At 38.0% G+C, this 25,418-nt stretch overlaps 4 protein-coding genes and 2 non-coding genes across 7 annotated transcripts; 2 read left to right on the forward strand and 4 right to left on the reverse strand.

Annotated features, from left to right (window-relative positions):
• Positions 1-530: 530 nt before the first annotated feature.
• Positions 531-3,593, reverse strand: LOC133709354 (phytanoyl-CoA dioxygenase). Its single transcript, XM_062135071.1, has 9 exons — positions 3,423-3,593; positions 3,225-3,349; positions 3,070-3,130; positions 2,886-2,954; positions 2,643-2,761; positions 1,914-2,061; positions 1,633-1,777; positions 1,432-1,518; positions 531-832 (listed from the first exon to the last, which is right to left on the reverse strand). The coding sequence occupies exons 1-9, from the start codon at positions 3,478-3,480 to the stop codon at positions 790-792; spliced, it is 855 nt and encodes a 284-aa protein (XP_061991055.1). The 5' UTR covers positions 3,481-3,593; the 3' UTR covers positions 531-789.
• A 576-nt stretch (positions 3,594-4,169) lies between these two features.
• Positions 4,170-4,240, reverse strand: TRNAG-GCC (transfer RNA glycine (anticodon GCC)). Its single transcript has one exon. It is a non-coding gene; the product is annotated as a tRNA-Gly (tRNA).
• A 287-nt stretch (positions 4,241-4,527) lies between these two features.
• Positions 4,528-10,237, reverse strand: LOC133710258 (protein ESMERALDA 1). Its single transcript, XM_062136281.1, has 10 exons — positions 9,607-10,237; positions 9,168-9,246; positions 8,233-8,300; positions 8,040-8,128; positions 7,528-7,725; positions 6,577-6,781; positions 6,298-6,465; positions 5,794-5,961; positions 5,492-5,682; positions 4,528-5,303 (listed from the first exon to the last, which is right to left on the reverse strand). Exons 1-10 carry the CDS (start codon positions 9,979-9,981, stop codon positions 5,141-5,143), a joined length of 1,704 nt encoding a protein of 567 aa, XP_061992265.1. The 5' UTR covers positions 9,982-10,237; the 3' UTR covers positions 4,528-5,140.
• Positions 10,238-13,494: 3,257 nt separating this feature from the next.
• On the reverse strand, positions 13,495-14,240 carry LOC133710076 (10 kDa chaperonin, mitochondrial-like). Its single transcript, XM_062136053.1, has 3 exons — positions 14,031-14,240; positions 13,787-13,926; positions 13,495-13,693 (listed from the first exon to the last, which is right to left on the reverse strand). Exons 1-3 carry the CDS (start codon positions 14,133-14,135, stop codon positions 13,645-13,647), a joined length of 294 nt encoding a protein of 97 aa, XP_061992037.1. The 5' UTR covers positions 14,136-14,240; the 3' UTR covers positions 13,495-13,644.
• A 4,167-nt stretch (positions 14,241-18,407) lies between these two features.
• Positions 18,408-25,302, forward strand: LOC133710891 (probable sulfate transporter 3.3). 2 transcript variants are annotated; one of them, XM_062137028.1, is made up of 15 exons: positions 18,520-19,998; positions 20,556-20,727; positions 21,533-21,906; positions 21,983-22,031; positions 22,141-22,348; positions 22,437-22,608; positions 22,770-22,835; positions 23,237-23,350; positions 23,432-23,548; positions 23,649-23,775; positions 23,862-24,148; positions 24,236-24,429; positions 24,518-24,594; positions 24,683-24,759; positions 24,863-25,302. In XM_062137028.1, exons 3-15 carry the CDS (start codon positions 21,574-21,576, stop codon positions 25,097-25,099), a joined length of 2,058 nt encoding a protein of 685 aa, XP_061993012.1. In that variant the 5' UTR covers positions 18,520-19,998; positions 20,556-20,727; positions 21,533-21,573; the 3' UTR covers positions 25,100-25,302. The 2 variants fall into 2 exon arrangements, with proteins under 2 accessions (XP_061993010.1, XP_061993012.1); XM_062137026.1 differs by lacking the exon at positions 18,520-19,998 and adding an exon at positions 18,408-18,478 and having other exon boundaries at positions 24,683-25,302.
• TRNAS-AGA (transfer RNA serine (anticodon AGA)) lies at positions 18,418-18,499 on the forward strand. Its single transcript has one exon. It is a non-coding gene; the product is annotated as a tRNA-Ser (tRNA).
• Positions 25,303-25,418: the final 116 nt, after the last annotated feature.

Below are 25,418 nucleotides of genomic sequence, written 5' to 3' on the forward strand. Positions count from 1 at the left end.
AAACTTTGAAAAATCGTAAGAAAAAAAAACCGAGTTAAGATTTTTTGAGTTCCACGAGTTGGAGAATTGCTTAAAAAATATTTGAGAATTGAAAATTTTGGTAAAAAAGTAAGAACATGTGATTTGCATCCACAATTTTTAGTGAAAAATCATGGTCTCATACGACCTTTTTATTTTTCAGGGAGAAAGTTTTGGATCTGTTCTCATAAGATTGGGAATTTGGAAGATCTTTCCATGAGAAAGCCTTATGGCTGAATCCTCATAGCCTCAATCGCTTATGTTTCGACACCCCATTGGCTGATGTTGGTGTGTAGTTGTGCTTGTTGTTTCAGCCTAATAGTGAGGTTTCTCTTCCTAGGATATTTTCTTTTCAAAGTTTTCGCAACCTAGTGTTACGAACCCTAAAGAACTAATCCCGATTCCCGACAGTTTCTCTCGGTCGAAACTATACAAGACATGGGAAAAAACTTGTAGTAGCAGAGGTTACAAATATTATCAATGTAACTATAAGCATCCAACAACTAACAAAATTGGTCTGTATAAATCCAAGCTTGCATTGAACTTTTGCAATCTAAACCTGTTGCAAGGACATCCACACTGGTACTTAACAAATTTGTTTATTGTAGGACATATTGCAACCACATTTCTAGTAATCTGCATTATTCGCACCTAAAACCGCAGAAAGCAATAGAAATTACAGTGAGACCGTAAGTTTTGTAAAGGAGACAGATGTGTCAGCTTGAGATGCAGAACCACACAACCGAGCTGGACATCAACTTTCAGGTCATGTTAAGATACATAGATGGGCTCTGGTGCCACCTTCCGCCGAATCCTGGTTCAAGATAAAATCATAGGCTTTAGGATAAATCAGTTTAACAGCTACAAGGAACATACAATTTTGAGCTAGGGCCTCTAAGTCGGACAAAAGTCATAGAGCTAAATGTCATAAATCCTACAACAAAAAGAGCAGACAGCCAACAAACATAAAAGTGAAAAAAACCATCTTCTGTACTACATAATTTTGTCCTGCACAGGTAGGATTTTTCTCCTACCATTATCTCTTAGTTGGAATGATCTTCCATACTTACACGGTAGTTTCTAAAAGGTTAGAGAGTTGGTTGACCAACACCCCTGATTCAAACACATGAACTTCAAACATCCAAGAGAAGTTAATTATAAACAGATAAAAATGCTTCCTCACATTAACTATCCTTCACTCATTCTTAAGTCTTAACACATCAAATACTGGTACACTCGGCAATTTCTCTGATTCACAAAAGTTCATAGTTTGGATTCATACTTCAAAGCTAGAAAAACCAGAAAATATATAGACCGTAAAAGTTACCTCAAAGCTATAGAAACCAGAAAATATATAGACTGTACCTCCTGAAACAAGATGTAAAGCTTAGAAATCATCTATGTCAAATTTACCAATTATCTGGAGCCCATTTGCAGCCATCTGTATCCACCACATGCAAGCTATACGCATGCCTTGACTTTGAAGACTGGTTCTCGAAACTGTAGTCCAAGGATTTGACAGGAAAAAGGCAAAAAGAGTCCTTTCAGACCATCCAGCAAAGGAGACAAATCACATGTTTTTCTCAAAGGATCAACAGAAACAATGTCACTGACCTTTGATGAATAAGATCACCATGAATAACAATTAAAGACCCAGCTTTGACTTCAATAGGCACAAAATCTTTTGAATCATACGCAGGGGAAGGCCGATCAAAGGTCACACCGTCTTCACCTCTAATAAACCGTCTAACAAGGCCATCTGCATTCCAGACAATGACAAATCAGAGGAAAACTTGATTACATCAAACACATCAAGCAGAAAAGTCAAAATAGACAAAGATGTCGTTAGGGAAGGAAATATAGAAGGAAGAAGAGGTGCGGAAGGAGAACACTACTCTTTTGAGATCCAGGAATAGCCCATAGGCAGCCATTTACTACTGTTGCGTCTTCCAAGGCCAGCCACAGCCCTGTGCAAGTCTGTGGTTCAGTATAAAGAAATGAGTTATCCTGATGTGGCACTACCTCGCCTCCAATACCCGGTTGCTGCCAGCAATATTCTTACAGATTAGTTTGTGTAAATCAGACAAGGGTTGTTTGTACACAAAATAGTGCTTCACAACTTACAAAATTTTAAATGTTACAGGACACTATTTACATTTTACAGTTTCGAATCACAGTCCTGGTAATTCTGCAGATTGCCAGACATGCCTGTGATTCCATTTCAGATCCAATCCCAAAAAAATACTGATTTGATATCCACATATCTCTCAGCTATGTACACATGTTTGATCCATAAGTTACACTTGTGCATACACATATGTAGACATGAAAGCCTCTATATTTTTATATGCTAGTGCATATCTACATCCATAAACACCAGCATATATATCCAAGTTCTAAGACAACAAGAAAAGGCTAAAATTTCATGTCAACATTCCAATGTCATAATCTCTCTAGTCATTTCAATTATGAAATAAATTGTATCCCATACTTGTGTGATTCCTTCCCCATAACAGCCTCGTTTTCAAAAATCAATAAATCTTAAAGACGTAAAACCTTAAGAGAGCAATGCAAGGACATTATATCTCAATCCACAAAACCTTAAACGCAAAAAGATGTAATACCTTAAAGATATACATAGACTGAACGGGAATCGGCCTTTTGTATCCCAATGAGGAGAACAAACTCGAGACTTTCTCAGAATAGGAGAACTTTCTAAACACCGGATCAAGCTCATGTAATGCTACACCCCACAATGCTTTACAAAATTAGTTTCAATCAAAAATGCATACACAAACTCAACAACACCATTTCTAAAACATTTACAACAAAACATTAGATGAAATCAGAGGCATGGGTTAGCTTACCATGTCCAACTTTATTAATGGAAAGTTCCTTTGGTTGTTTTAGGGTTCCATCATCCCCAAAAGCTTTCTCTGCCAAAATTAACAAGTGTCAAAAATAGTTTAAGCTAAAACCTGCAGGGTTCAGAAGTACAAGAATCACAGTTATAGAACAACATTTAAGATTAAGGTGAACAGAAGTAGTTACCCTCGAAGAAAAAAGAAATCTTGTCGACACTTTCGTAGAAATAATTGTCGGTCAACTGTTGCTGCAAGAATCAACAGAAAATAAAGGGGTGGGTCGACTTTAATATTTCCGGCAATTGTAAATAAAGATGGAAAATTTAGTGAAGTAAATAGTACCTGGTTCTTGGTAGAGAAAATAGAGGCGGTGGAGGAGCAGTCAAAGTCGTGGAGCAACTGGTCCATTCTCGTCCTCATGGCTTCGATGTCCTCGGGGCTCGCAAACGATTCCAGAACAAGATAGCCTGCGAGAGATTGAACAAAAGAATGTTGTTTAAGGAGAGGTTTGGCGGTTGGGGAGTTGGGGGTTGGTTTTACCTTGGGAGTTGAAGGACTGGATTTGGTCTGAACTGAGATTGCCGCCGGCGATGCCCATGGCTTTGGAGAAATTAAGGTCAAACGTTGGAGCTGACGGTAATGTTCTCCTCTTCTGTTCTATTCTCTCTGGTATGTATGTATCGCGGGCGGGCGGGCGGGTGGGTTTGACAAGAATCAAGATAACCTGATCAAGATGAGGTCAGAGGGGCTTTGGTTTTTTCTTTTTGTTCTTAGCTGTGTAAAATAGAATTTAGAAAGCAACAACTCCAATCCCAAATTAAAATAATATTTGTTAGTAATTGATTTGATTGTTATCCCAAACAAAGTCTATGAAAATTTCTCAAGTTTTTTAAGTGTTTCTATTTATATCTCCATATTTCATACGTTTTTTTTATTTTTTTATTCTGCCCTTCTACATAATTAAGAAAAAAATCTACTACAATGATTGTCGTCTTCTTCTCTCTCTCTCTCTCTTTGTTTATCCTCACTCTCTTTGCTAATTAATTTCAATGCAGGTCCAACTAAACATACCAACAAATATTTTTGTACCAACTTTATCCTTATTGTCCGCAAAATCTTAGGCTAATTTTATTTTGGTTGATGAAATTCTTTTTTCTTTTAGAAGGCGTAAAACAAATTCCTGGTTCCAAAATTATCAAAATAATAGTTTCTGATAATAGTTTCTTTTAGAAAGGCGTAAAACAAACAAATTCCTGGTACCAAAATTGTTGAAAAAATTAATGTGTATGCACCAGCCGGGAATCGAACCCGGGTCTGTACCGTGGCAGGGTACTATTCTACCACTAGACCACTGGTGCGAGTTGCTCATTCAAGCTACCTAAATAAATAAACCCTTTTATGAGTATAAACAATGTCAATATTCTTAATCTGCAATAATTCGGCACGGCCCAAAATTAGAAGACTTGAACAATCGCATCTAAGGATCGAGATGGGCGGCCACTTCAATTTGTCATAAACCGATTCACTAGCATTTTAGCCCAAAAACAAAGGCCAATAAAAGCGTTGGCGAAAGAAGGGATACAAGCATTGTGCTCTAGCCACTCGCAACATTAAAGAGAGAATGAAACAATGCAATCCGGAAAAGTTGCAAACAACAATAATGACCTTCATTCACAAAAAATTCATGTATGTACTCATTGATGTAAACTGTACCCCGATAACGTCTGTAAGGGTAACCTCTATGAGCAAGAAAAGTTACATAAATGAAACCCCAAAAAACAAAAAGAATAATACCCTGGTTTTAGAGAAATGTACACGAAAATCAACCTTGAACCTACTTGCCCATGCCAGTCAAACTATAACTAGTCTACAAACATTGCAAAAACCAGGGTGTTAAGGAATGTGAATGTCATTTCGCAGCTTGTTAAATACAGCAGCTGCAAATACCAAACGCTCAGTCAACACCTGAGAACTGCTGTGATGGAAGGATTGTTGTCATTGTTGCCGCTATGTTCTCTTCAGGCACATATACAAGATATGCAACTTCCTCGCAGTCCAATCCCCAGGAAAATAATGATATAATTCAGACCCCAACAAATTCCTTGTAGTTCCCAAAACGTGAGTGTATGCCCTCTCCACATATAGGCAGGGGGGAAAAAATGAAAGAATACCAACACAAAAAAAAAAGGGGTCAGCAGCAAGGTGTGCTCACAAAATCACAGGAGCAGGGAACACCCACCCAACATCTTCATGCCAAATCATGTAGCTAATGACGGTCTTGAATCCTCTGACTTGTTTGTTCGGCACATGCAATCTGGGCAAGGGAAGGTATATATAGAATCATTTGGCCTCTTAAGCTCAAACCCCTTTGAATCACTATGAGACCGCATACTAAGCAATTGCCGCTTGAAAGTCTTCCATCTGGGAATGGGATAAACAACAAAACCAAGATGTATGTAAGAAATTATATAAAAATGAAGTTTAAACATTTAAGACGTTGTATATCAACTCAAATAAAATGATTATCATCAATGGAGCACCCTTTCCAGCCATTTCACATAAAAGTGCATTTGTCAAAGAAAATAAACTGCAAAGAAGATATTATATACCCGATTTTTGGATTATCAAAGAGTAATGCTAACTTCCGCTTGTCAGGCCTAATAGTCTTGGAGTGTCCACCATACAAGTATCTTCTGTGTCCCATCAGAAAATGGGGAAAGTTTCCTCCTTGAGTTGTCACAAATACCTCACTGTGAAGACAAACAGTGTAATCTATTGCAGCCATCCTGGAAGAATAATTCTAGAAGCAGCAACTCAAGTCAGAAACAATGGTTTCATAACAGACCTCAAAACAGGAAGCGAAAGGAAAAAAAAACAAAAACAAAAGAAATATACTAAAGATTATTTATACCTTGTATGGAGCAAGTTCCTCATCTGTAGCAATCATCTGTTTTGTGATCAAATTCGGAAACATTTCCAGCAATGGAGCCATTGTTCTCTCAGCATCATATATCTTTCCAGATGCCAAGTAGATAAATGAGTTCTTATCAAATCCCATTCCCCTAAGCATCAAGCCAACCTGATTAGATGACACAGTAAAAAAAATTAACTTAGTCATGTAAATATCAATGAATCTTAAATCAGAGACAATTAAAAGCACTTGACCAGTACCCCAGCTTACTGATGAAACATTGGCATAGGCTGGCTTTCCAAAATGGGTTCAGCTATTATAAGTTGTTGAACTAAATTTCTTACATATAGCAAAACAGTTTCTGATTTTAGTTATGATCAGTTGTCTTTGAAAATATGATTATTAGGGTTTTATGACTTTGATCAGGAAATGGCAAAAGCCAGGCTCTTTGTTGTATCATGTAATTAATGAATCCAGATACAACTATACAAAAGCAAAACATACCTCTAAAGGAGTGAGGGGACATTTTCCATTGATCCTGTTTGCTCCAGGACGTATAACCCTTCCAGGTTTGTTAAATTTCCCTTTCCAACCCCTTTCCCTTGCTTCTGTCATGTCTTCCTTTTCTTGCGCTCCACCATCAAATTCACAACAAGAAAAGGCAACCATGTCCTGCATAAAAAAAGGTCGCTTGTTATACTAGCGAGTAAAAGATGCTATTTCTTTAGGAGGTTAGACAAAAGACAATTAGGATATCACACTGCTACTTAATTAAAGACTAACCTCTTCAAATCGAAGATGCACAGAAATATATTTGCCACCGTAATTTGCACTGCGTTCTTTCATTCTTGCAACTAAAGTTTCTCCCAACGTTAATATAGGACTTGAAAACCTTAAAGCTTTATAATTAGCCAAGCATCTAAGTCGTTGAACAGCAGGAGGAGAATCAAATGACAACCGATTGGCAAAAGGAGAAATCCGTATAACCCTGTTTTGTTCAAAATATAACCAAGATTAAAAAATAATTTCTTATCAGCACCGCATGAATCATGCCACACCCCAAGTCACAAGAATAATTTTGGATGAATACTACAGATCTCCAATAGATATGTAGACATAACCACCCGTAGAAAAAAAAAATGCATTGGAAACAAAAATAACAAATATCAATCCCTGCACAGAGTGCAGAACAGTCAATAGTTGTTGAAATCCATTGTAAAGAGCTGAAGATATCATACAGTTTTAAAATGCTTATCCAATTTTCATCACAAAATTTAACAGAACATTTGTTATTGGATCTCATTATGGTAGTTATAGCAGCAACATGTGAAGAACTGATTTATTAGTTTGAGTTCAAGTTGACATGTCTAGCAAATCTAACCCAATAAAACTCATCTATCCAGCAGGATTTGGATTGGAGGCACAAAATCATCAGATTCACATGGACGGGTATGTCCAGGTTGAAAATTAGAACCTCTAGCTACACAAAGACAAACTGTTGGCACCTAATCTTACTTTGATGGGCAACAATACAGCATTTCCAAAGACATTATCTTTCTTCCCATTCCATCTTTCCTATCACCCCCTCTCTGAACTAATAAGGTGAGTTGAGTTATAAGTAAAAACTAGTAGCAAAAAAGCTTACTGTTCACCAGAGCACTTGCAACATCTACCAAACAAGAAAGTGACTATAAACATAACAGGAAAACCTTGTATTCAAAATTTCAAACTCACTTTTCTTCAAGTAGCCTCGGGAGAACCGCATCCTTATAATACGAAATTGGCGACCATGCTTTAATTCTGAAGTTGTAAACATTGGTCATATTGTGATCAAATCGTTCCATCAAATACTCAGGAATCCTGTTGACCACTCGCACATCATTTTCCAACGAACTGATGAAATATTCTTCATCATAAATGTCACCAAATTTACTGGACAATATTAATTAACAGGAAAAAAAAATCAGAATCCAGTTTATACAAGAATGAAACACTAACTACAATATCCAATCAATTCAATCGAGAACTAATAAAAGCATGAGGTTATAAACATGATGCCGGTGAGAATATGAGTAAAGCAGTATCATGGCATCATGCCAACGCAAAAGAGCAAAAAAAAAAAAAAAAAATTGCTCTTGGATGTTGTAACTTAATTTTTTATATCTATTCTGGTGCTTTGGTCTTTTCTTTTGGACATAAAGACTAATCTAAGTGCTGAAAAATCAAATATTTAAGTGCTCACAAACCTTGGATCTCTCCAGATGCTATGAAAATGAAAATTGGGAATTAAAAGTGTTGCATTAAGATATCCTGCAACGGCAACCGCATTGCATATCTGGAAAGCATCAAAAACAACCATGTAGCAACGAGTCAACAATCTTGTTACACGAGTGATCTCAGAGAAAGAGAAATGCTCAACAAAAGAGGAATCAAACTTACAGAAGTCCTCTGCTGATTTAGACCACCATTTGCCTCAACATATATATAACCATTTGACTCGGGTAAAACTACAACAACAAACACAATAACACATGATCAAGTTTACATGACGACTGAAACCAACATATAAATGTGCAAAGCTACAAGTATGCACAAGGATAAATATAATGTCTTACATTAGAGAAATACCAAAAGGAAAAGGAAGGAGAATATGAAAAAGGTATCTAATTTCATAATCTATCTTAGGTTCCAAGGGAAAGGGATGGTTGAGGCAGAAAATATAAGGAGACCAGCAGCCATAACCACATTTTATGTATAATACATTCAACTGAAGTTGTGACAACCAAATCTCAAACTAACATAAACGCATCACAATCACCTTCAATTGCTACCGTAACAATTCAAACTCATAAGTCTTCCTCTAATTGATGATGTGCAAAGTTCTAATTATTATTATGATCATGGGGAAAATGCTAAGAACAAGCTGAATTCCAACACCTAATCAGTACCGAGCCCTCACTCAAACAATATCTTATCTACTCATTGTTACCAGTGAAAAGTTCTCAATTGAAAGCATGTTATTTGAACATCTTGATGGGATTTACATCTAGATCTCCCGCCAGATATATGTAATTTAGACAAGAGCGTGTCTAAACAACACTTGTATTTGACAAAGAGTTTACATCAATCTGATATCACATACTCTCGGGTTCCCTTTCGATATATATATATATTAAAAAGGTTCACATAATTCACCAGGAAGATGATGATATACTAAACCAGAAACGTATCTGATGGTTTTCACCAAAAACATAAAACTAAAGGCAAAATTAATCTATGGAATTGAAACAACATCAGCAACCATATATTCCCGAGTCCTAAATTTGATCAATGCTATTAACAAAAGCTAGAAAACCACGGAAAATAACCCTCACCTCCAGAGGAGGTGTTTACACAGGGTCTCCATTCCACACCCTTATAGGCACTGAACGAATGCTTCCAGACAGTTGAAATCTACACAGAATTCAACACCTTATGTCAGTAACCAACACACCGAAAAAAAAAAAATCAAATCAAAGTCAGAACGACATCTACAGTGTTCAAGATCTTTCGGCACAACCTACACTCGAAATCAAACACTTGCTCAAATCCCAGCATTGGTCAGTAACAAATATTTACTCATACAACAGTGAAAGTCAGATTGAAATAACCGAGTACAATCTCAACTGATTAACCTCAATGTTTCTTCTTCACTAATTCCTCAACTGATTAAACCATCACAATCTCTCTGATCCTAAAACAAAGCCTGATCGAAAGAGATTCGAATTCAAGTAATAAGATCTCATATATAGAGTGAAAAAAAAAAAAACGCACCGCATCGGCGGAGGAGTTATCGGCGTCCATTTCGGGGCGGAGCTTGTCGTAGAGCTGGGGGCTCCGGTAGCGGGAGCCGGGAGCGAAATGGCGGGGGATGATGGGGAGGCGGTCGTCGGGGAAGGAGCCGGAGCCCATGTAGAGGAGCATGCCGGAGATGTAGAGGAGAGGAGCGAAGAGGAAGAAGCCTTGGCGGCGGATGAGGACGGAGAGGAGGTGCCAGGCGATGCGCTGGATTAGGGTCCGACCCGGCTGGTTAATGAACCGGCCCGAGGCTTTGGACCGGGTTTGGCGGAACCGGGGCGAACGGAGCGGGGAATGCGGCGGCGACGGGCTGCTGTGTCCGCTACTCGGTAGCCGGTTGTATGGGTGCATCGGGATTTCTGCAAGCTCTCTCTCTCTCTCTTTCTCTCTCCGCTACGTCATGTGAACCCCGCTTCTCTCTCTCTCTCTCTCTCTCTAATTTTTTTTTTTTGGTTCTGGGTTTTATGAATAAGAAGAAGAAGAAGAAGAAGAAGGAAATTGAAATTGGAGGAGAGAAGAATAAAAGGAGAAGGGTGGTGGAGAAAAGAAAAACAAAAGAAGAAAGAAAGAATGAGTTGGGAGTACACGTGCTTGCTGGGGATTTTTGACGAGGGTTCTTTTTTAGTCCAATGGCGAGGGTTTTTTGTTTATATGCCTTGATTTGAACTGGGAGTGACTTTTTTGTTTGCGGAGTGTCTTTTTTTTTTTTCCTTTCTTTTTGAGAAAATTTGTCTCGTCAATCTGTATATCAATGATCTTATATCACGTATCTGTTGTTTTGTTTTTGGTTTGGAGTGGTTTCTCCGGAAGCGCAAGATTAATCCAATTTCTTTCCCCCCGAAACTGATCTTGTATCACATCTGTTTTTTTTTATTATTATTTAGAACGGTTTCCCTCATAATGCGAGACTAATCTAGTTCTTTCTCCTAAAACTAACAACTAAAGAGACTGATATGCTTCAAGCATGGACTTCCCTGATCACAAATGTTTTCAGATGGAATCAAACCCGAGACGTCGGGCTACCAGACTTGGAACTAAAGTTGACTTTGCAAACTCGATGACACTATGTGATTTCTATCACATATCTTTTCTCGTAATTAATGTAACATTTCTATCAAATTTCACATTTGAAGTAATTAGTGAGAGTAATTAATGAGAAATAATAGTATGATTCAAGAAAATTACCTTAAATTTTGGAGGTACAAAAAATAATTATTAAAGAAAACAAAACTAGTTTTTTTTTATGACAAAACAAAACTAGTTGTAATCTTTGATTTTCAAAGAGAATGTCACGAAAATAAATGCACGCGCACAGAAAGGGTCAAATGCTAATCAAAGTTGATTGCATTAATTTAGAATGATGTTGAAACTTGAAAGCGAGGCCAGAACCAAAAAGAAGAGGAATGGACATCATTGATTTAACAAGCAAGAAGTGATGGGTTTTTCAGTTAAAGATTACTGTCCGATTACTTCGCTGAAGGGCAATGTCCAGTTACCTCTATTCGTGGATTGGAACAAAAGATAACTTGGACAGAAAGGAAAGTAAATTCCATAATCCATACAAAAACACTCTATCACATAATGTAAATCTCAATCAGCATACTTTTGGGTTAAAAATGACTACTTTGTAAAAGTGGGGCACATTATATATTATTATGGAGAAGTGTGTGTGATGATTGATGATCATTGATCATCAAGGTGTTATTGGCTTCACTTTTAGGACCTTTTTTCTTCTAGGCATTCAATATTTTTATCCTTCACAAGGCTATCCAAATTTTAAAAAGGTACTGATTGACAACAGCAAGGAAGCATTGTTGTTTAGGTTCAACAAGGAATACAACTTGGGACTGATTGATGCGTCCCATATGTTCAACTAATGGTTGTTGGTTTTGGCTCAACCTATGTCTGAGTCAAAGTAGTTGGTTGCTGTCTTTAAATGGATAGATATGAGATAACTGTATGTAGAGGTTATTTGTTATTTGATTTGGGTAAAAACTACCATCTGTAATAGAATAATAAAAACTTCAAAACTGCAGCAGTTTTGCAGAGCGAGTTGAGTGAAAAACAAGTGTTCTTCTCTGCTGTGTGTGAGAGCAATTGTACAAAATCCTTCTCTTTGATAGTGAAATTGAGTGGTTCCATCTGCTCCCCAGATGTAGGCAAATTGCTGAACTGGGTAAACACTTTGTTGTCTTATTTTTCTCCATTCTTGCACTTTAGTTTGTCCGGTACTTGTTTGGAGGTTGAGTTTTCTGTATCTACTGTTGGTGTGTGTATTTTGTGAGTTTTTGCTACTGGTTTGTCTTCTTGGTGTCTATTTGGCACAACAATGGTGTCATTGCCAGGATTAGATTTTGGTTTTGATGAGTTTCCTGGTTTTGAACACGACAATTTCACGTCTCGGAGATTACGGACCTGAGTGCCAAGCCTTCGAACTTGACTGATTTCTACCAATCAAATGGATTATTTTGATTTGTTGCGTGCAAGAAAATGCCATTAGCAAGAAATGCAACCAATCCTAAAGAGTTACACACGAGTAGAAAGAACCGTGCAATAATGCATAAGAGCCAACCGATGAGATCTTTGAAAGCAGATCCATTGTGGCGTCCCCATTAGGATTTTTAGCCAATGTCACCATAAGGATCCAACTCATAAAGTTGGCAAAATCAACATGGACTAACCCAAGCTTCTGTCGGGCATGTGATGTGGTCACTCAGAATGTCCAAAACATCATGTTAATCAATGCAAAATGACCAAGACATCATGTTAATCAATGCAAAATGACCAAAACATTACATTAGCATGAATGACCACAACAAGTAACGCAAAATGATCACAACATTACATTAGAATCATTAGAATTCTAGACCATTCCATTTAGCATGCAGCGTCAATCCAGCTTGGAAATGACAAGCATTCAATTTCACTGTAGAAATAATGTCCAACCTTTTATATCAACTCTAAACGAGTAGTTGGAAACAGGAAATAGACCTTATCTACGGAAACAAAGGGCAGAGGATAGATGGTTAATAAGAACACAAGTCTAAAACACAAAGCAACAACATTGAAAACTCATCTCTTGCACAATCAACATAAAGCCGGTGCTGCCTTTTGGGACCATAGAACCAGAGAGAATTTTCTAAGGTGGGACAATGACATATGGTTCGGACGTTTGCCAAAACAAATTATACTGTTTTGGAATGGTTATTATCTTGCAGTGCCACAATAATCAACAAAATGCTGTAAGATATGCCAAACAAATGACCCACAAAATCCCAAAACAGTCATTATTTGAGAGTTTGCTTTGATTTTGATTGAAAACCTAACACATGACCACAAAACAAAAACATTAAACAGGAGCTTGAAATACAAGATTCGTTTTAAGATGAATCCAATTTTCTTCATTTAATGGTTGGGAAGTAAGGAACAAAAACTCAAAAGAAGGACTATCCGTCAAAATGAATTTTTGAAGTCTGATGAAACAATATACAATATGGTGTATGAAATGCACTATGCAAGAAATACATTATAGCTACAGATTATCCTTCCTAAATATAACAGCACAGCACTGTGAAATTTAGGGACAGCAACTTCTCACTGGAAGCTCATCCAACCAAATCATATGACACACTAAACTACAATCTTAACACATTTCGAAAATTTAGAGAGAAAAAAATCAACAACCAAAAACAGACAACAACTATAGTACGCATTCAGTTCATTTTAACTACGCCCAAATTCCTCCAACAAATAAAACGAAGCACATCAACAAAACTGGTTAAGGGGAATGCAGTGAATTTAGACCCAATAGCAAGTTCAATAACATCCCACAAGAAGGATACAAAAAAGTTTGCCCATAATTCATATTCTGAATCCAAATCCATTAGAAGCTGGAAATTATCTCAATCTCATTTTAAAGCAAACTAAAAGGTCCATGAGAAATTCCAATTCACTAATTATCAGTTACATCCAACCCTTAATAGCATAATCCTCGAAAACACAATACCGAATAACTCAATCATGGAGAGTGCCCAAAATGTCCTCATCCCGGTACAAATGGAACCTGCACACAAAAACCCACAACCTAATTCAACCAAAAGAAAACCCCAAAACACATAATAACCCAACACAACACAGCAAAGCCCAGATAACTCACTCTTTGTCACCAAGCTTAACTTGGGTGCCACCATATTCGGGCAACAGAACAGTGTCACCTTCTTTCACAGCCACTGGGATCGCATTTCCGGTCTTATCCTTAGTTCCTGGTCCAACAGCAACCACCTTCCCCGAGTTCAGCTGCGCCAATCCGACCAATCACATCCGTTAAATCAAACCAATTTAAACACACACAAACACAAACCAATAAAAAACTTGATGAAAAGAAGATGGGTAGTATCTACCTTGGCGGATGACTCCGGTAAGAGAATGCCGGCGGTGGTTTTGGAGGGTGGGACGATTTTCTCTATAAGAACACGGTTGAGGGTTGGCATGAGGCGCTTTGCCATTTTTGCGGCGGCGGTGGTTCTCTGAGGTTACTGGGTCGCAGTGGATTTGAGAGAGAGAGAGAGAGGCGGAGCTGTCTCTTATATTTTGTGAGCTGCTTTGGGATGAAGTTCTAGCAAGGGGAAGAAGGTTCTAGGTTTTAGGGTTTTTAGGGTTTAAGGGCTTATTGGTCTTGGACATTGTTAATACAAACGGCCCAATTTATAATGAGGCCATGTTCAGCTGCTTGGTCACTATGGGTCGAAGTACTTTATGATCCATGAATTTGCATTGGGAACTTGGTACCAATTCCCCCAAGCCCACCATTTCCGTTCGGACCAGCCTCGAATTCCTCTTTGTAGGATTGGGGTTCTTAGAGTTTAGAGTTGTAGTTCGCTCTGACATGGCTCTCCTCGATGAATAATTTGTTGTCAAAAAGGAGAATATATCTCATCAAAAGGGTGACTCTCAACTATCAGGACTTGGGGGGCAATTTAAGGCACATCTTTTAGATTTAAATCGAAAAAGTGACTCTCCATCATTTTTAGTGTTACAAATTATTTGTGTTCTAATGTGATGCATTTTCATAGAAACATAATACATGAAGTCGACAAGTGTTGATGTTTGGTGTAAAATATTAGTAGCTTTTACAACCATAGTATTAGGAGTTAACGGAAAACTAAAACCAAATCGAGCGGCTTAAAATACTTTTAAGTTTTAACTGAACAATATGCTAGAAAAATCCATTTTCTGAAAAAAAAAAAAAAAAAGTTTCTCTCTAGAGGACGCCGCTCTGTGTGATATTGCCTCTCCCGGCTGCGCCTCGGTGCCGGCGACGGCCTCTGGCCTCACCGGTGGCTGTTGGGTGAGGCCGGACGGGTGTTTTGTTTCAAGGTTGTGGCTAAGTTTTGAAGGATTGGATCGGAAGGTGTATGGTTTTGCCTATATTGGTCGAAGGGTGTGGCTGCGTTAGGGAAATGGGCGGCGATCGGAGAAGGGAAGGGAGTTTGCTGGGTTGGAACGGTGTCTGTTGGCGGTCGTTGGGTGGCTGGGATTGATGGTTGTTTCGGCCGTTCGATCCGGTTTTTTCTGCAGATTTCCCAGATGCTAGTTTGCATTGGGTGGATTGAGGCGCTCGATGTTGTCCTCCGATGGTTGGACGACAACGGAGGCATGAAGGTTGCCCGACGCCAGTGGTGGGTTGGCGGTTGTGGTGTCGGGGCGACGAAGCTACTGCTTTGGGCTGAGCGAGCTGAATACTATGCTGGTTTGGTCCTTTGGGCTTGGATGCAGCTGGTGGGCCGATCTGGGCTGGAGATGGGGCTTGGGCTCACTTTGTGGACCTGGGCCAAGTTGTTATTTGTTCTTTTTATGTTTTTACTATTTTAAGTTGTCTAGTTGTTTTGCGCATTTTGCGAGCAATAAGTCCCTATATGTGTCGGCTAGTTGGGATGTGTGCCTGCATGTGCACTCAAAGTGCCTTGTCTGCTCTAGGTCGGCGGCGAGTTCCTTGCTTCGTCAAATGGTCGTCACCGCCTAGTGGCAGAGTGAGACTAAGTGTCGCCGAATCTATTTTCCGGCGGCAACATAGTAGGAAAGCTGTGCTAAAGCTGGTAATTATGCTACGTTATAATCGGGTTACATATCGAGTTATCTTTCCGTTATGTCACCGCTATGTCAAAGCAAATAGAGTAGCCAGTAGAGCACTCTTTGCTAGTTGGTGCTTGTTAGAATACAAGTTTTTTTGTAGAGATTCCTGATATTATTTCAGGACATACTCTAGTTGCTTATTATGATCAGGGGTTTAGGCTCAATGTCCCCCCCTTGTATTCAACAGTTTCATTAATCAAGGCTTGAGGGCAGCTGCACCAGCCTTTTTTTTTTTTTTTAAATTCCATTTTCTTGTATTGCATAGTTGCATATGATCGATCAAATAGTTAAATCTCAAAATATCTATACTATCATTAAGATAAGAGGCTTTGTTAGCCAAAGTTAATGTGAAAAGACAATAAAATCCTTAGACCTTATATTAATTTTAGATAATTTTTAATAATTGAGTGGTAGTATGGTAAATAGCAAAATTAAAAATTATGTAAAAAATAAAATAAATAATTTTCAGATAGTTAGCTATGAAGTTTTGTCTTCTTCATCTGTAACGTTGTCATCGATTTGATTCAGGCCTAGAGTTACTCCAATGGTCGACCATCCCATATGCATGTCTTCCAGATATTGCCACAATAATGTAGCAGCCTTCGGATTTCTGTCATTCGCCTATATATCAATTATTGATGTTAATCTGGACACCTGCAAAATCAAAGTGCTTCAATTGCAAGTCCCATCCCTGACATGTAGAGATAAACTATAAGTGCAAGTGCCAATCAGTCTGTCTTTATGGAAAGGAAGAAAAAAAATATGTACGTGGGGATAATATTACATCAACGTTCAAGCCTTTAAATTCTGCAAAATATACTTACTTTTAGGGTTGACAAGCACCTAAAGTTTTTTGCCCCAAGAAGATCAGCATTATCATGAAAACTCCAACTTGGTATCACAAAGACTCTTTTCAAGTCATGTTCTTCATTCCTTTTCTCCGGCCACCAGTTATTTGTTATTTTCGTGCTGAAAAAATAAAGGACCATAAACTTTTTTGATCAAAATATGCATGTATGGTTGAGAAACTCATCATGAGGACTTTGATTCTTTAGGCATTTTGGCCACAACCTTGTCATCCCGGCCAAAAGCATGTGGTAGGCTTCTGCGGTTCAGAAGGTTCCTGATAAAAGGAGATCGAGCATATCTATACTGTTAATTCATTTGCTTTAGCCTTTAAGGACCATCACGTACGTACATTATTTTCCAGAAAGGAGGCTGACCTTTCTTGCTTTGCAGTTTCTCACTTTCTTTCTCTAGTTAGCTTGGAAATGTTCTCTCCAAGAATCTTCGGGTTAAGTTCCGTATGTAGTTTGTTATAAAGATTGTTTTCACCAGAAAAATTAAATTCATAGAGATTCTGATATTGATATGCATGCAGGAACCAATCAGGATTGCTTTGAGAAAGTTATAAAGCAAGGTCTAGCAAACCCATTATTGCCAACTGCAAATGAGACATGACATATGTGCTAATGCCTCGTTACTGAACCACTCTAGAAAGGACCCAACTGAAGAGAGAACTCCAGGGCATAATAATTAAACAACACATATTGGTCCTGCAATTACATCCAGCAGTCAAAAGATTAAGAGAAAATTAGATAAAAACCCAAAAAACAAAGCTCCTATTAAGAAAAACCCATCCCTATATTTTCTTTTAATCTACACCCAAAGATTAATCATTTTCCCCAAAGATTAATCATTTTCCTTTTCTCTCCTCATATGGTTAGGAACTTCTGTAGCTTCTTTTAGCAAAAACAGCTAGCAATGAACCCAATAATGAAGACTTTCTAATTCTAATATATATTATGCTTAAATCTAAAACTACATTGCTCTATTTTTAGTTATCTTACGCAAATATACAACTCTCTAAACTCAAAATGTAAACTCTCAAACTAGTTATTATGTACAAATTAAAACTATGTTATGATGTTAGACCAAAAACACAATTTCGATCGGCGCTAAGAACATCAGCATGACATCCTATTTTTTCTTCTGGCAATTGACTATCATCCTATTCTAAATAATTATATATCTTATGAAAAATAAGTCATCAACATGTTAGAGAATTGGCTCATTTTCTGTGTAGTGAGATCATCAAATTTTGGTTCCACGTACTATAAATTCATGAGTTAATTTGACACTGACAAGATCCAAGCTAAATGGATGGTGAGGCAACTAAATACAAAGGCAGAATCTGTAGTGTACTGTACATGATGGTGCTCATTATGGTTAGTAGTACGCATTATATATTAGTGGGGCGGTTTGCTGGGGAAGGAGAACCATGCATATATATCGACAATGGTGTGCAATGTCTGATGAATTTGATGCATAATTATTAAATTATATAGTTTTCTTTTATCGACTATTGATTGACTTCAGGAATCGATCGAATAATGTTGCTAGAAGAAACTTTTCTTCCTTTCTGGAAAGATTTTGATCCTATATATGATATGCTGCATTGCTGCTTACCTTTCTATCCTCAATGGAATGTCACCATTGTTGGGCCTACCCTAGATCCTGCACTCTCGTTTTGAAGATACACTTTGTAGGTCAGGTTCTCTCTCCCATATACCGGAATCTTCTTCTTTTTATCTTGATGTTTGGTGGTCTATTGTTCGAGTAAACTAGCATTTAAGTAACTCATTTAACAACAAAGTGGTCGTGCCGGAGTGGTTATCGGGCATGACTAGAAATCATGTGGGCTTTGCCCGCGCAGGTTCGAATCCTGCCGACCACGTTTTTTTCATTAATCAACCTTTCTTTCTGGGATTAAAGTCGGATTTTTCGTCATTGGTTTCTTAAACATTTTCATACTAATATTGTGTTCATGGGCATTGATTTAATTCATCTTATATTTTGAACAATTGGTATTGTTTACTTGTTCATTTGGGTATGTGAGTCGTGTCCTGCTTGTTCATTTGGGTATGTGAGTCGTGTCCTGCAGTGTAAGGAATTATTGTTGACAACATACGACAACTCTTAATCCTTGCTAGTTGCTCCATATATATTTTGGTTTCGCAATCAAGGAAGTTGGATGAGGTACGTAGCTCATACCACAAACTCCATGATTATGGGTATCTTTGCTGCAATCATAGTATCATACACAAGTAATTAACAGAAAGCGCACCAGCAGATCCAACTTTGCGGTTGGTACTCATCAACATGGGAGGGGAGGCCCATTCTATAGCCACAGAAAAAGCTGAGCCAGTGGCTGTGGTTCCAATTAGATCATATGAGAGATGATATCCTCCGTTTTCATTTCCAACTTTATGTCTTACTTACATTGACATTCTATCCATCCAATCCAATCCCTGGTTTGGTCTTCCAAAAACAAATGAAATGAGATCATTTCCTGTTCCTCTCCCATAAAATTTTAAGTCTACTTTTTCATCTCATCATCATTAGGATAAATTTTAATCAGGAAGAAAAAGTAGTAGTAAGGTTTCAGTGTATGAGGAAACCTCCAAGGTTCTTCATCCCGTTAGTGCCACTTGAACGTTCAACACATGTTCCAGAGGCCCTACTTCAATCTCTCTGCTTTTCAACTATCGGTATTGCCAATACGGTATTGGCAAGGTTCGAGGATCATGACAAACCCTAAAAGCTTTGCAAATATGTCTTTTGGTATTCGGATTCCAGTGGTTGCCCTTTATTCACTGTCCTTCTGGTCCCTAGATTTTCTTGATGCTTCTACATAAACCAAGTAACTAATAATCAGAGAGTAAATTAAGCGGTTATTAACCACAGATGCATAACTAACTAAAGAACTAGGGGTTCTGAGCCCAAGCTTTTCGTAGGGATCATATATTTTTCTTTTGTTTTTCATTATTTATATTAGGGGATTATTAACTTTTGCGGTTTATTCCTTCATACTCTGTTAGGGTTCTGATCTTTTGAAAGTAAGAACTTTTCATCTCCTTACCCACACATGACGTCTCAGAATTCTCTGTAGGAGAATCAAGAAAATCGTTTTGTGATTCTCTTTATATCGCTCTGGCTTTTGCCCTACCCGTTTTCATCTATCAGTTGCCATATGCGTATATATTGATCACAGATTCAATTAATCAGCAGCAGCTGCCTCTGTATCATTAAGATTTGATATAGAGGATGACTTTTGATCAGTTGGAATTGGTTCCTTGCATTTTCATGGAAAAGTACTACTGCTATTCTAAAGTAGGCCATATATTATTTGATTTGGAGGGCGAGTTGCATCCAACCTAAGGGGAAAGATTTTTGGTATGTGCATCTAGAATCTTATCTCCCTTTTCTTTTCTCATTAAAGTATTTTATCAAAAAATTTCGACCACTTTTATATAATTAAAATTTTGATAACAAACGAGAACAGAGTTGTATCTTCACAAAAATTAACTGAAAGAAATCCAGTCTAATTCATTTTTTCTTAAACTATTTGGTTGAGATATTTTATCAACCTTCTTCCGCACGTTCAATTTTGATGAACGATTAGAGAAGAAGACCTTAAGAAGTTGAATCCATCCAAATGAACTTTATATATATGACTAAAAAGTGACCAACTTTACTAGAATTAGAATCATAGATGGCCACATTCTGTTGCCTAGTCAATAATTCAATAGATTAACATGCATAGTCAAGTTGTAGATAATCTCTCATAAAGTAGCTCACTTTGTTAACTAATCAAAGTTCAAAGGTGATTGATGTTTTTACTTGAAGATAGACCACTTTTAGGTGCTACAAAAGGAACACACACACACACACACATATATATATATATTCTGATATTATCGTTGATGTCCAATTTTTTATTTATTTTGCAGAACCAAAGATACAAATATGGAGCTTCTGGGATTGCATTTCGGGCACGTGTACGGACGTATGTGCTAGCACCGGCTTCGTGGCAGTCGGCTTAGATCCAAGTTTTCTACATCACAATGCTGTCGTTTCTACCTAGCTTACGATTTATCCTCATGCCATATCATCACTTAGAAGGTAACCGACCGGAACCGAATAATTTAATACAAAGCGATATATATGACTCCGAGCGAAAACGTTAGTGTTTTGGAGTAGTGAAATTTAGGAGTTGAAAGTTCCTAGATTAATTGTTACTTGTGATTGTCAATGAACTAATTTAACGACTCTCTCTCGATTACAAAATTGTGATATTCCGGAACATTACGGAACAGCCTCTCACTCTGTGCTGAACTGATCAAGCAAATTGTGTATTGGAATTTGTAAATCACATTTACTAGCAAGAGTCCACATAAAATTCATAAAACCATTCAGTTTTAGAGAAGTGTGCACCACCATAACACCATTCAGCATTTATATATAATGCACAGAGCTGGAGGAAGAAGAAAGAGAATATCCTCACCATCTTTTTCACCTTCTTCACCCTATTACCAGTCCATTTAAATACATGCATGGCACGCTGGTTTCTGTACCTTCTTCAGTGCTGGATGAACAAGCTAGCTTGTCATCTTGAAAGTGTACATATGGGTGAGACCTATTTGCCACCTTCCATATTCATCTTAAGGACTAGTTCTTTTCATCAATTTCATCCACAATTAAACAGTTTTTTTTTTTTAACAGATTCCTCCCCGGCCCCTTTAAGTATACATACAGATATAGTCCCATTTTGGTGTCTTTTCGATAAGCAAAAGTTGTGGGCTTGGCTTGCTTTGCTTTTCTCTCTCTTTTTCTCCTAGCTAGTAATCTAGTATACTAGTTTTTGTCTTATAGCGGTCCCCCCCCTGGAGAAGTTGATTGATGGGTCTAGTCTCTCATATATTTACAGAGAACAAGTTTTCTGAGCTGCGCAACTAATCATCAGTAGCCATGGAGACACCAACTAATGAGAACAATAACAACAATGGTGCTAATAGTACTAGTCACAACATGCACCACTTCATGGAAATGGGCATGGATGTTCACAAGGTTGTTCCACCCCCATACAGAAGCACCTTTCAGAAGCTCAAGACCAAGCTCAAGGAGACCTTCTTCCCTGATGACCCTTTGCACCAGTTTAAAGGCCAAACCTCCAAGAAAAAATGGATTCTTGGGGCTCAGTATGTGTTCCCTATCCTTGAATGGGGTCCTACTTACAGCTTCAAGCTCTTCAAATCTGACATTGTTTCTGGCCTCACCATTGCTAGTTTAGCCATCCCACAGGTAACCATAACTCATATGAATTTTGATCTTCAAGATTTGTTTTTCGACTTTTACTTATATTGTTTAACAATTGCAGGGTATCAGTTATGCTAAGCTGGCTAATCTACCTCCCATTGTGGGTTTATGTGAGTGAAAAACTTGTTATTGATTGGTGTTTCTATATAGTCATTTAGCTAGCTAGTACTCATTGACGGATTGAAAAATAGAGTAACATTGTTGCGAATTTCGTTGCAGATTCAAGCTTTGTTCCTCCTTTGTTGTATGCTGTTTTGGGAAGCTCAAGGGACCTTGCAGTAGGGCCTGTTTCTATTGCTTCACTAATAATGGGATCAATGCTTATGCAAGAAGTTTCTCCCTCTAACGAACCGGTCTTGTTCCTTCAGCTAGCCTTCACTTCTACTTTCTTTGCTGGTATCTTGCAGGCTTCTCTAGGATTTCTAAGGTAAACAAGTCCTTTCACCTTTCTCTCATTTCCAAAGCTTGAATTAAGGCAACAAAACTTGATTGAATCTTTTTGGTGTTGATTGCAGGCTTGGATTTATTATTGATTTTCTTTCAAAGGCCACTCTTATTGGCTTCATGGCCGGAGCTGCTGTAATAGTTTCTCTGCAACAGCTTAAAAGCCTCCTTGGGATAACAAATTTCACCAAGAAAATGGCTTTGATCCCCGTTTTGACCTCTGTCTTTAAAGAAAGGAAGGAGGTAATTAATCAAACACAGAAAGAGAACACACATAATTATCACTCTATTAAAGTTCTTAGCTTTAAGTTACCTCTAGTTATGTTTGATATTATAGTCATTTAGTTCCTTTTCTTCTTCCTTTATTCATAGACAAATGATTTGGTTGCTTTATTGATTTGCAGTGGTCATGGCAAACTATACTCATGGGTTGCTGCTTCCTTGTCCTGCTACTGCTCTCCAGACACATTGTATGTTGTCTCTTCCACTCTCTGACTCTTTCTTAATCTTAATTAATTAGGAACTTGTTTTATCTGTTTCTATTGCATTAATCTGATCCACACGGCTGGTAAATTTATTTGGAATACCTCCCCTCCCCTCTGTGCTCTGCGGTAATGATTTCTCTCATATTATAATCTTAGCATATCACAGGTTATTATTATACTAATATAATAGAAAGTTGATCCACACTTACATTCCATTAAGATTTCAGAGTAATGATTCCCAACTCCTATTTACCTTGATGGTCAAGGGTCTTATGCCCTTGTAATTAGTAAAAAACATCAAGACTGACAATGTCAGGATTCCAAAAGGATTGACAGGTGTGACTTTGACTAATCTATATTGGGTTGTGTGCCTTGATATTGTGCAGAGCATGAAAAAGCCAAAGCTGTTCTGGGTCTCAGCTGGTGCACCTCTGGTGTCTGTGATCCTCTCCACCCTAATTGTGTTTGCAGTCAAAGCCAATAACCATGGCATCAGTGTGGTAAGCAAGTTAATTCTTGGGCCACACACTGTAACTTATGCTATTACTGGAGGTTAATTTTGGTTTAATTTTGTATGGCAGATTGGAGAGTTACAGAAAGGGTTAAACCCACCTTCATATAACATGTTGCAGTTCAAAGGAACACATCTAGGACTAGCAATTAAGACTGGGATTACCACTGGGATTATTTCTCTCACTGTAAGTTTCCCTCTTCATTTTGATCAACTAGACCAAGTTTCTAGGACATAAAAAGGATCACATTTTTACCTATGACTGAAATCTGGATCAAATTAAATAGGAAGGTATTGCAGTTGGAAGGACTTTTGCTGCTATAAAAGACTACCGGGTAGATGGAAACAAGGAGATGATAGCAATTGGCATCATGAACATTGTTGGCTCTACTACTTCCTGTTACATTACAACCGGTAAATAAATGAGGTCCTGAGTGCTTCCATAACATATTGGTGAACGAAAATTAATTCTGATAACAAGGTTTGATTTTCATGATCAGGTTCATTCTCACGGTCAGCTGTGAATCACAATGCCGGAGCAAAAACAGCGCTCTCCAACATAGTAATGTCAGTGGCGGTTATGGTGACACTGCTCTTCCTAATGCCACTGTTCCAGTACACACCAAATGTCATATTGGGTGCAATCATAGTGACTGCTGTGATTGGTCTCATTGATGTTCCTGCTGCTTATCACATATGGAAGGTTGACAAATATGATTTCCTTGTCTTGGTATGTGCTTTCTTCGGAGTCATTTTCATCTCTGTCCAAGAAGGCCTTGCCATTGCTGTAAGTTCCCACAACCCGAGTTCCTATTTTTGTATGCAGTTCATGGGATAAAGATGATGAAGATTGTTTTGGATGATGTAAATATAGGTTGGAATATCGGTTTTCAAGATTATGCTGCAAGTTACTAGGCCGAGGACAGTGATTTTGGGAAATATACCGGGGACAGATATATTTAGAGATCTACAGCATTACAAGGAATCGACAGCAACTGTCCCTGGTTTCCTCATTATAAGTATTGAAGCTGCAATCAACTTTGCCAATACAACATATCTCAATGAAAGGCAGGTTACTTGATGTTTCTTAATTTGCAAGTTTACTCATTAATTTGGATCCTCTCTGGTCCTTAACTTTTCGTTATGAAATATGAAGGATTTTAAGATGGGTAGAAGAAGAAGATGAAGGGAAAAAACTTTCGAGCGTTCGATATGTTATTATAGACATGACAGGTATGTTCATCTTGAGAATCATCAACTGTTTCTTCGGCATCTGACTGTGTTTGAAAGGGTCCATCTCGTTTCTGTATCTTAATTTCAGCTGTGAGCACCATTGACACAACTGGCATCACACTTTTTGGAGATTTGAGGAAATCACTCCTAAAAAGAGGAGTTGAGGCAAGTTGTAGAAATATGTCTTTGCTATACGCACACTTCGATTGATCCTTTATGTTTGTTTTGATCTGCTAATTGAAACTGACATTGTTACTTGTATTTACAGCTAGTGTTGGTAAATCCACTGTCTGAGGTCATGGAGAAACTGCAAAAGGCATATGCAGGCGAAGAGATGATGAAACCAGATGCCCTTTACTTGACAGTAGGAGAGGCCGTAGCGTCATTGTCCATATCGATGAAGAATCAAGCTTCAAATATATACAACGAGGGATGGCAGAAGCAGCAGCAGCAGCAGCAGCAACAGGAGAAGCCAAATGTGAATGAGAGTTCCCAAAGTGAATAGTTACGTACTTAATGAACACAGCAGCCCAAAATAAGATTTTCAGATACAAATGAAGTGAATGAGCATTGTTAGAATTTCTACAACCATATTTGGAGCTCTGTGCGACTCATGCTTTTCCTCTATCACCTTCCTTATACGTGTTTCAGTGTCTCTGTAATTTGTTCTTCAATTCTACACATGAATTCAAAGTAACCTTGTAGTTTCACCCATGTCTAGAAGGTAATTGATAATCTGTTACCTTGTGTAATTAACAAATTTTGTTTGGTCGTTTTTAGTGTGTAGATACGGGAACAAATAAGCGGATTACCCATGCGAAGAA

The sequence above is a fragment of the Rosa rugosa genome, chromosome 5 (assembly GCF_958449725.1).
Source record: "Rosa rugosa chromosome 5, drRosRugo1.1, whole genome shotgun sequence".
Lineage (NCBI taxonomy): Eukaryota > Viridiplantae > Streptophyta > Magnoliopsida > Rosales > Rosaceae > Rosa > Rosa rugosa.